Source organism: Triticum aestivum, chromosome 7B (genome assembly GCF_018294505.1).
Source record: "Triticum aestivum cultivar Chinese Spring chromosome 7B, IWGSC CS RefSeq v2.1, whole genome shotgun sequence".
NCBI lineage: Eukaryota > Viridiplantae > Streptophyta > Magnoliopsida > Poales > Poaceae > Triticum > Triticum aestivum.
Genome location: NC_057813.1, coordinates 721,126,316 through 721,137,273, shown reverse-complemented (window position 1 = coordinate 721,137,273; position 10,958 = coordinate 721,126,316). Strand labels below are relative to the sequence as shown.

The 10,958-nt window shown below is 41.6% G+C and overlaps 1 protein-coding gene across 2 annotated transcripts; it reads right to left on the bottom strand.

Moving 5' to 3' along the window:
* Window positions 1–1,079: 1,079 nt before the first annotated feature.
* LOC123155804 (putative acyl-activating enzyme 19) lies at window positions 1,080–10,401 on the bottom strand. Of its 2 annotated transcripts, none has more exons than XM_044573934.1 (17): window positions 10,099–10,401; window positions 9,588–10,007; window positions 9,132–9,325; window positions 7,819–8,019; window positions 6,166–6,885; window positions 5,280–6,004; window positions 5,002–5,077; window positions 4,835–4,921; window positions 4,359–4,402; window positions 4,051–4,159; window positions 3,904–3,963; window positions 3,634–3,718; window positions 2,920–2,984; window positions 2,494–2,553; window positions 2,316–2,360; window positions 1,908–2,011; window positions 1,080–1,833 (listed from the first exon to the last, which is right to left on the bottom strand). In XM_044573934.1, the coding sequence occupies exons 1-17, from the start codon at window positions 10,325–10,327 to the stop codon at window positions 1,620–1,622; spliced, it is 3,438 nt and encodes a 1,145-aa protein (XP_044429869.1). In that variant the 5' UTR covers window positions 10,328–10,401; the 3' UTR covers window positions 1,080–1,619. The 2 variants fall into 2 exon arrangements, 1 of the variants encoding a protein (XP_044429869.1); XR_006477636.1 differs by having other exon boundaries at window positions 1,798–1,833; window positions 1,908–2,075.
* Window positions 10,402–10,958: the final 557 nt, after the last annotated feature.

Genomic DNA, 10,958 nt, shown 5'->3' with positions numbered 1-10,958 from the left:
TTCAGTGTAACTACAAAGTATTTTTGGTTTGTGTGTAATTATAGGCTAATTTGTGTTTCTCTATAACTACAAACTGAACCACGAAGGTTCACATAAGCTCATAACTAATTATTACTCCCTGCATCCCAAATTACTCGTCGCTGAAATGGATGTATTTAGAACTAAAATACATCTAGATACATCCATACATGCGACAAGTAATTCGGAACGGAGGGAGTATTTTGTTAGTTAGCAACATTTGGAAGTTGGATAGAAGGGGTGATGTGCATTGAAACCTTTTGTGTTCTTTTCTCAATGCTAGATCCCAGTGTTATCATTAGTGAGGAATGCATAAACTTGATTCATCCCAGGCGTGCACTTATGGAGGCATTTCCATAGCAAGTGTGTGTCTTTGTTCTCTCCGACATTGTAAAGGATATGGGCTACCATTTGAGGAATAAAGTCTCTTTTTTGTCTTTCACATGCAATGGTACCATTTATCGTTCATTTGTTTTCATTCTATTGAATGGAATATATTTCTTTTAACAATTGCATTTCACATATTACTTAGATGTGGTAGTCCCCTGAACACTAGTGGCTTACAAATCTCTATCGGATAAGGTCTCACAATGTCCGGTTCAATCCAGATTGCATTTACTTGCATGCCGCAGTCTCATGAACACTAGTGGATTAGGTCTCGCAAAAGCTTTAGGAGGTATCAGAAATAAAATTGCATTTCACAAATCACTTACATGTTCATAGTCTCCTGAACACTAATGGCTTGCAGCTGAGAACAGCTTGCAGTGAAAAAAAAAACTCTGGGATCAACATCAGCACACAAATTTGAACAGGCTCCAACAGAAGGACAGCCTCGTTAAGATGTTCATGGAGATGCATCCCTATCACTGCTCATGGTAGAGTCGATGGCGTGCTGCCTCTCCAAAAACATAGTGTGTCCTTGGTGCATGCATGACTATGCCATACATCATGTGTTCTTCCACAAATTCATTTCCTGTACTGGTTAATGTTTTTGGATAATTTATAACCTATGTAAACTTCATAATGTTGGAACAATTCAACGGTATATAAAAACATTCGAATGAGGAACCTGGAACCAGCTGTATGTTGTTGACCACTGATCAGGATCAAAACTTGTGGATTTGGTACATTACATATATTTCCACACTGCCTTGATACATCAGCGTGTGTACAAATGCAACATGTTGCTCTCGACCAACAATTCTCATCTTCTAACTAAAAACCTAAAATTCTGTTGCATAAAAAGAGCCCTATCAGTACGCTAACCAAGCTCGAAGGTGTATTTTCCGCAGCAAAGGAGCAAGGGCTGTTTATAACTCTGCTTCCGCTTTTGAACCCAGTATACTCAGTTTGCACTAAGGTTGTAATGTGATTGTGACACTGAATATCAAGCACTTAACCAAAGATTTACGGCGCGGAAATCCAACCTTTGGAACCCAAGAACCAGTATCTTCTGCATTTCTTCTTTGTTGATTGTTCAAAACATCAAACTGCGCATTTCTTCTTTGTTGATTGTTCAAAACATCAAACTGCTCGGGACATCAATAATTCTTATATTGGCCACTACGCAAAACAGTTCGACTGGATATGTCTGAAATGGATTATGGATGTGAAGTGATTGAGAGACAATGTAGCCGATCATCTCTGCAGCCAACAAAGATGCGCCCACCCACCATCAAGGGTGACGAGAATATGTCCCCAGGAAGATCCATGGCTGCAAACTCTTGCACAGAGTAACCATCTTTCTCCTGCTCAGCATCAGCTCTAATCCCAAGGACACGGACCTTCCCAGAACTTGTGCAGATACAAGCAAATCTGCAAAAAGAAGAGCTATAACGTTTTCTTGACACCTATTTGCTACAAGACTTTGCTATCAATATGCCAAGTACCTCTCTGATGCTCCAGATGGTGTTGATGCTAACACTTCATCAACAAAAGCAGATGCAGTAATTGGGTCGCCGACGTCATATGACCAAAGAAGATCACCAGATGTCTGTGGTGAAATCATTAATGCTTAAGTACTTAATGTGAAGATAAGCCATGATCTCCTAGTAAACCTAAAATGCAATAAATAAAGTTCAATTGTTTAACACAAAAAGAACCTGAGAATTACCCGCAGCTGCTAAATTGACATCAGAAAATAAGTAAACACAACAGTGGGAGAGATTCTATGATCATTAACTGTATTTCTGGAATGACGTGTAAAAAATACAGCATGCTACTCTCTCAATAATGCCCCTAGAAAAGATGGTGTTGTCTCAAAAGAGACATTTGGACGTTCAGTAAGTAAGACTTACAATATCAAAGGAGTATAAGCTTCCATCACGGGAAGGTATCAGGACCTGCCATTGACATGTACGCAAAAGTTTGGTTCAGTTTACTTCAAACTGGGACCACATAAAGTTGTGAACTGTAGAATAATATGAACATAAAACTACATAAGACAGACGAGACTTTGATAAACAAAGACCATACCTGAGAAGGAAGGGCAGATGACACACATGCACTAGCAAAAATAGGACCACCAACAGTTGCCTGGGTTTTAAAGAAATTAGTTATGGCTCTGTGATAAACAATTAAATAATACTAACAAAATTGGCAGTATGGAATAATACTAAATAACAAAAAGATCAAACCAAATAAAATCTTGATACGACAAGACTTAAAAACAGGGGCGTCTAAAACATAAATTGGCATCCACAAACTACAATTGTTCTGAGTAAACCGCTCAATGTTAGTTAGTTCTGTAGGCTGGATGGTTAGCTTTAGTTTACCAGATGTCTGGCGTGTCTATCAGACAACTCTAAAAGAATAACTGTTCCTTTGTATATCATTCTGTTGCAGAACTGTAACTTTGTAAAAATAGCTTCACAAACAAAACAGGGAGAAGAGCTATTCCACCTTCCAGACAACAGTGCCATGTGAGTTCAATGCGATCACCAGACCGTTCACCAAGCAACAAACAACTACAAAATGAAAGTTAGTAATCAGTATAAATTGGCATCCTTAAGTGAAAAATACTGACTGTACATAGCAAATTCCCAGTACATTCATTATCGAACCCACACATTGACTGAGGTCAATACACATGTTATGTTTAATTGATTTTTATAATATTAAACTTGGCACCTTAAAGCATATGCCACATAGCTCGCCAAAAGTATGCTCGAGACATGCACGGTTGCACAATTTTCTTGGGGCCTCCCCAACAGTTTCACGTTTAAAAAAATGGTTTTGACTGATGCTCAGATGCTGCCGTAAAAGGGAGGAACTTACGGGATTCAGATTTTACTAGGAAACTTGAAAATCTTGGATGAAAACAAGTGCATCGCTAAAAAAATCAACATTTATGAAATACATATGAAAAAGTAGGCAAAAAAATTCAACATTTGTGAAATACATATGAAAAGGTAGGCATTAACTAAATGTTGAGAAGGTGAATTTTCAAAAATTAAATCTGAATGTTGACCAACTCCTAAAATCGACTGGCTCTTCCTACCTTTAACGTTGCATCCTCAAAACTCTTTTTAGTTTCAAGGAAATTTAATCATAAAATACGCATGGACATATTGCAAGACATGTGTGCTCATGCCTCAAGGCTAGCTTAGGAATTACCATTTCCACTTTGATGATCGATGGCAAGAGAACTGAAAATTGCTGCCCTGGCTTCATATTGCCAAACTATTCTGAATGATGGAACCTGCTACCACCAAAAGAAACCAGTGAAGACTCTAGATACTCACTCGTTGCTAATTATTTTACTTTCTATTACCAGCTTTACTGCAGACAATTCCCATGGAAACAATAGACAGAACGATAAAAAGAAAAGAAAAACATCAACATTTTCTCCTTTAAAGTTATCACGGGGAATATATCGTAAGTCACCTCAAGGGATATTGCAGTTACAAGGCCACTCGTACAAGCAACATAGATCCTGTCGTGTGCCTGCAAGGAGCAATCCAGATGACACAAGATCAATAGAGCCCTTGCACAGATTTAAGGCAGATGCATGCTGTGAATCAGTAAAAATACCATGTCCACAGCAGGAGAACCATAGATGCTTCCACCACAAGATACTTTGTAAGCGCAGCAACGATCTTTGTAATTTAGTGCATATAAATAATGATCATAAGAGCCACACCTGATAACCATACACAGCATATTGTTAACAAAAAAATTAACAGCAGTACAGATCATTGGTTCACTCATTCTAGTTTATTATCGCAATAACAAATGTGCTTTCATCTAAACAGAGAGAAAATATATATACAGAGAGAACTGTGACAAGTGGTGGTAGTGTACTATGATGAAGGAACAAAAGAAAGATTATGGAATGGTACCATATTAAATTCCTTGTCCTGTCAACAACTGGTTGCATTTTTACCTGAAAGAAGATTCTTAATTTGGTATATGAAATATCAACAACATTAGATGCTTCTCAATATGTTCCATCATGTACACTGTAACAAAATAATCATCGTGTAACTTAGTAACTGCATCATCAACTTCCATATGCTAGAAATACTACCATCATGGGTCTTTGCATAACTTATGCGTGACATTTGGCCCCTTTACTATTTCACTTGCAGCAGTTAAAGAACTATAGCCTACTCAACATGAACATACAGTCAGGAAGATTTTCTTAAAATCAAACATCCCAAAGCTGAGATCTATTATAGTTTTATTTACGTCTAGCACACAAAATAATCAATCCCTTGTCATTCTTAGTGTTCCTCAGAGATGGGATGAAAATACAGCTGCCATATTTCAAAGTGAGGTTTAAAAGATATTTCAAATAAAAATGCAGCAATTGTACCTCTCCATCTGTTTGAACTGTCCAAGATAGTTTACCAGTCAACATATCATGAAAGTAAATTTTCCCTTTATAACATCCGACCACAACCTGTCCAGCAGATTAATGATGAGCCAGATCGCAAAATGATTGGCAAGCTGCTATGTCAACTAGATCAAGAGTCAGGTCACCTCTGAAAAATCACCAGTAATAGCAGCAGAACACTCCACACGTCCTTCCAATTTGACACTCCACCTCACTGAACCACTGCATAATAAATTGGAAGTAAATTGTAAAAATATTCAGTATGCATGTGTCAGATCGGAACTGCTATCTCATTGAATCAAATTCAAATTAACCGAATCAATAAGAGCAGCATGAGAGCATACGTGGTGCACCAGACCGATGATTTAGCATTCAAAGTAATAAGAAAAAAAACAATGACTAAGAAATAGCAAGCAAAACTCACTTGCAACCATCAATGCAGAGAAATAAATGTGAATGGGACCCAATAAATATGTTTATCATCCCATTGTTCAGGACAAGCAAAGGTGAGGCATCAACACATGAATCCAAAGGAATGTTCCAAAGTTCCTGAAGATAACCTCTTTTGTTGTATGAAACATATGAGCAAACATCTTCAAGTTGCAGCTTCCCTTCATCGTCATGCATAAATCTGTTGCAACGCCCAATAGACCACTTCTTGTGTAAACAGAAGTTCAAGATCCACTGACTCCCCATAACACTGTTTCTGTCCTTCAAGCATGTATCCAAGTAGAAGTCGTTTACCTGGTATCTATCATCAGGAGAGAATGGATATTTGTTAAGCTGGCCATCTGTTTCATCTCCATAACTCCCTGCAATTTGATAATGTGCACGCTTTCCATTTATCCGTGCTTTGCCTCCATGATAACTATCATCCGCATTTGCAGCAAACGGGTCAAATAGTCCATGTATGCTTGTAGATACGTTCAGGCCCTTCTTAGGCTGAGGGTCATCAGTAGGAGAAACCAAATTACTATGCTCCACAACTGAAGCATGCAAAAGCTTAGAAGGGGTTGGATAGATATAAAGCAATCTCATGTCAATCTCCAACTTGTGGGCTGCATGGGCGGCAGAAATTGAGTTACCACCCAAAGTGAAAAAATCATCAAACTCAGAAACTTCATCAACAAGCAGGGCGTCACGAAATGCCTATTGTAGATAGAGACGGCGTCAGTACAACATGAACATGAACTATCCAAAAATAAATAAAAACCGAAAGAAGGAAAAAACATAAATGTCAGATTAAAAAGAAACAAGTTTTCAGGCAAAAAACCAAAAACAAGGGACAACACTTAGAATTAAGAACAAACCTTTTTAATAACTTGTAAATATGGATTAATTGGACCACTTTCAGTCTTAATTTGCTCAATTCCACATGGTTCCAATGCACAATCCAAACTTGATAACTTGACATAGTCAACCTTTCCTGAAGAAGTCAAAGGTAAGGACTTCACGTGGAGAAAGAAGCTTGGAATCATAGCTGGTGGAACCTTCTTGATGAGCCAACTTCGAATTGATGCCATGACATCTTGAGAAGAATTTACTTCTCTATGCTGCACACTATCTTTCACAATTTCATCCTTATTCTTAAACACCAGGTATGCCTTATAATCTGGAGACCCTTTACTTTGGAAAGTAACTGCAGCACCACTGACAGCAGGATGTTCCTTTAAGGTGGATTCTACCTCTTCTAGTGAAAAACGCTGCCCATAATTTTTTACAGAACGGTCCTTTCTCCCAAGGAAAACAAGTTCACCAGCCTTCAGCCGTCGAGCATAGTCACCCGTTTTGTAGTATGTTGAACTTTCACTGCCTTCAGTGTGATTACTCCTCAGAAACTCAGCTAAATAACCATTGAATAAACATGCTCCACTGACACAAATTTCACCTTCAGCTGCAATCCCAGCATGCTTCACAAGAAAAACTTCACAATTTGCAATAGGAAATCCAATCGGTACACTGGTTATTTCCTCACGCTCTAAAATTGCAGGCAGATCTTTGCAATCAAAGAATGTACAATCACCAGAAACCTGAAATACAAGTACAATTTTTGAATAAAGATACATAACAAACACCAATACTATAATTTGAACCAGTCCCTGTGTGGACTAAACTGAACAAAAGATAGCAAAAAAGAACCAACAGTAATTTTAAGCCCCCAGTGAGATGAAACAATGATGCAACTGAGCTCATAGATTGATGGATATTAGGGACAGAAGTATGCCATTTCTGTTCTTCTATTTAACATGTTGCTCAGATTGCAACACTATGTATCTCTTCTGTGTCGTAATTCCAGAGCAATTTAACATCTCAGGATGAAAAGGGGGCACAAATTCAGTTTTAAAGTTCATCTCCGGGCGTAAGAGGTACTCCCTCCGTCCGGAAAAGCTTGTCCCCAGCTTGTTCTTCAAATATGTATCTAGCATCAAGTTAGTACTAGATACATTCATTTGAGGGACAAGCTTTTTCGGATGGAGGGAGTAGTAGGGAACTCAAGCACTTAGTCCTTATTATGGCATACCAACTCATTACAATGATTCCCCTAAATTTACATTTAATAGATAGCAGTAAAACTGTGGTTAGTAAATGATGTAACAATGGCAGGAGCAAAGCACTCCTTGTCACGAGCCTAATTTTTGGGGAGGAAATGTATATCCATAGCAGGAGCAAAGAACTCCCTGTCTCAAGCCTATTCTGTATGAAATTTTTAGAAGGTTTTAAACTTATCTGCATAAAGATGGCAAAGATAACTCAATTATGTGAATGCAATGAAAATATTTAAACATCCTTTTTATTAATAGCCAAGTTGGGAAAATTCAGCCGGCTGGCCAAAGTAGTGTTGATTAGCACTGGCATTGTCTAGTGAAAACAATAGGTAAGAGTAAGAATGTATCAGAGAGAGAAAATAGACTTGATCTCCTCTGAAAAAAAAACAGAAAATATTTGGTGGGTAACTTTCTCACCTCTGTTGTTCCATACAAATTTATGATAGTAGTCTCTGGCAGAATTTCACGAACTCTCTTCCACAGCACTAAGGACAGAATCTCCCCACTAAATACCAAGATCTTAAGAGAGTTATATCCACATGAAATATTTTTCTCCAGGGTAGGTAGTATTATCTCCATCAGCGACGGAACTATAGTCACCCTTGATATACGATATGCCTATGACAACATGAGCAAATGCAAGCGCAATGAATGTTATACCAAAAAGACAAGGGAGTTTTATGTAATGATGGACCAAGAAAATCAGGAATAACATTCTAGCAAGGTTTTTGAGTCGATGAGTCGACGAGTCGCTCAGAGGCGGCGACTCTAGACTAGTCGTGACTAGTCTAGACTCATGGTCGACGAGTCGACATGCGACGAGTCGACGTGAGTTATGCAGTAGGCAGTAGGTACAATAAAATTACCATACAGAAGCACTATCCTGTATCATCTCTTTTCCTTTTGCTCTGATCTGCTCTAGACCTCTAGTGTTTCTGCTTGGTAGCTCAGGGGAGGAGCAGACCAGCAGCAGCAGCAACCATGGAAGGAGGGGAGGAGCAGACCACCAGCAGCAGCAACCAGAGGAGGGACGGAGCAGATATGCAGCAGCAACCAGGGGAGGAGGGGAGGAGCAGCAAGCCAGCAACCATGGGCGGCGGCGGTTGCCAAGGAAAGGGTTGGGTCAGGGGGGAGGGGGAACTGCTTCGATCTAGGTTTCCAGCAAGCAAGATTAGAGAAAAAAATTGAGTCGTTCGACCCAGAAAACACGACGAGTCGTGACTAGTCGTGACTAGTCGCTCGAGTCGCTCGACTCATACCATGAGTCGAGTCGCTAGGCTGAGTCGACCCTGCCAGTGTGACTCATCGACTAGTCGACGACTAGTCGCGACTAGTCGACGACTAGTCGCGACTAGTCGAGCGACTCGAAAACAGAGCATTCTAGGAGCCATTATTTTGTCAAGCATCTATTCAAGTCAAACAGGAAAGAGCCTCAGGCAATCCCTTGATTACAACGGCAACAAACTATAAATATTGTTTGCTATGATAATGGTATAGTACATTATCTCAGTGTTATCCAATTTTCTCAGTGTTAAATGGTAATTCCACAATATCAAACTGAATTCTTGAAACGGTAATTTTATTTCTGAGATTCATATGCAAATATTATTCAAGTAATAAGCTCTGGAGATTTTGATCAGACACTTAAAAACTAACTGGATAAGGAAACCAAATACATGGAAGTATTTTCACTAGAAGAATGACTAACGCATATATGAAGGTTAAGTAACCTTAATCAAGTTGGCCAATGATGCTGGATTGGCTCTCCAATTATTGGGGGGAATGACAAGTGTTGTGCTAGTCAACACAGCAGAAAGAAACTCCTGAAGATGGTCAACAAAGCTGACAGATGTCTTAAACAACAACACATCATCCGAACACAAAGGATTCCTTCTTTGCATCCACAAAAAGCGATTCAGAAGACCTAGCGCATGATAGTAAAAGAAGCATTTCTCAGTAAATTGGTTGCTCGGCCAAACCTAAAATTCAGTGGGAACCACCTAATGGACACGCCATAATAAAATTGCAAAACCTCCTAATAAGTGGAATAGTAACCTAGAAGTCAAGAACATGAGGCTAGCATCTAGAAATATGTCGACCAATTTCTTTGCCATTTCAGAGGCGGAGCAACATAATACCGTGATGAGTGATGACATAAGTAATTTCACAACAATATGAATGTTTACCTTTCTCAGTTCCACAAACGCCTTTGGGTCTTCCAGTAGAACCGGACGTGAACATCACATAGCAGAACTCCCGCGGTCTCTCGTGCTCGCACGGCCAAGCAAGCTCATCTCCATCAATCCAAACCTCTCCATCGTCCGACCCTTGCCGGATGTCGCCATTGAATCGCAGAACAGGGCAAGAGCTTCCCTTAAGAACATCGTCTTCGTGTGAAACCCCTGCCGATACGACCAGCGCCGCATTAGAGGCAGAGACAGCTGACCGGACCCTGTCCTCCGGCCAGGATGGGTCCAGCGGCAGGAACGCCTCCCCGCACCTGAGCACGGCAAGGACGGCGGCGACGTACTCCACCGACGGCGTGGCGCACACCCCCACCACCCTAGGCGTCGCGCCCGCGCCTCCCCCGTGTCGATCCGAGCAGCCTAGGGTTCCAAATTCAGAGTCAGATTGGCGGGGGCGAAATTACAGCGGACACCAAATGTCAGCCGAGCCAATCACAGCTCACGCACGCACCTGGGGATCCGTCGACGCCGCGGTGGTCGGTGGAAGGGCGAGGAAGCGCGGCGGCGATGCGGCGGGAGAGCGAGGAGACGGCGGATAGGAGGTCGCCGCAGGCGAAGCGGCGCCCGCCGTCGCCCGCGTGGACGACGGCGAGTCGGGCAGGGTACCGGCGCGCGGCGCGGCCGAAGGCGTGCGAGATGCAGCACGGTTCCTCCTCCTCCTCCGCCGCCGCCGCCGCCATTCCGCCCCCGGGTACGGCGCGCCACCGGAGAAGGAAATTAAACCGACACCCTAGCGGAAGCGGATCCTACGAAATCCGCTTTCGAGCTCAGTTTGCGTACTTTGCAGAGCCGTTCCCCAGCGGTTCTTCAGGTTTTTTTTTCTTGAACCGGCAAATCTTCAGGGTTTTCTTTACAGCAGTTCGAGTTAAAAATATATTTGCACTCCATATATTAATAGTTACCGGCATATTTCAGATATTTTCTCTGTTCCAAATTAATTGATTTGTAGCAAGTCAAATCGACAGATAGGAGCATCTCTAGCAGACCCCGTATAACGCGCGAACCCGCATAATTCCGGTGAGTATACTGGTTCGGCCCATTTTTTCTAGCCAAAACTGAGCCCTTGTACTCGTCCGGCCCGTAAATTTTTTTACCGCGGCCCGCAAACCTTACCCTCGAAGCCGTATAACTACGGGTTTGCGGGGCAGATACGGGTCAAAACCCTATCCCCCCGCCGCCGCCCGCCGCCGCGTTTCCTCGCGATTCCCCACTCCCTCCGTCATATTTCTCGCTGCCGGTGAGCCCAATTCCGCCTCCAGCCGCCGGTGTCGCTCCTCCGTCGCGAGACGGAGGAGTACCACTGCCGGCAAG

Excerpts from the sequence above, each read along its gene's own strand:
- LOC123155804 (XM_044573934.1), bottom strand. The coding sequence starts at position 10,327 with ATGGCGGCGGCGGCGGCGGAGGAGGAGGAGGAACCGTGCTGCATCTCG. Across the intron at positions 4,160-4,358 it reads AGGACAAGGAATTTAATATG|GTGTGGCTCTTATGATCATT; the intron begins GTACCATTCCAT and ends TATGGTTATCAG. Across the intron at positions 2,554-2,919 it reads ATGGCACTGTTGTCTGGAAG|GCAACTGTTGGTGGTCCTAT; the intron begins GTGGAATAGCTC and ends TTTAAAACCCAG.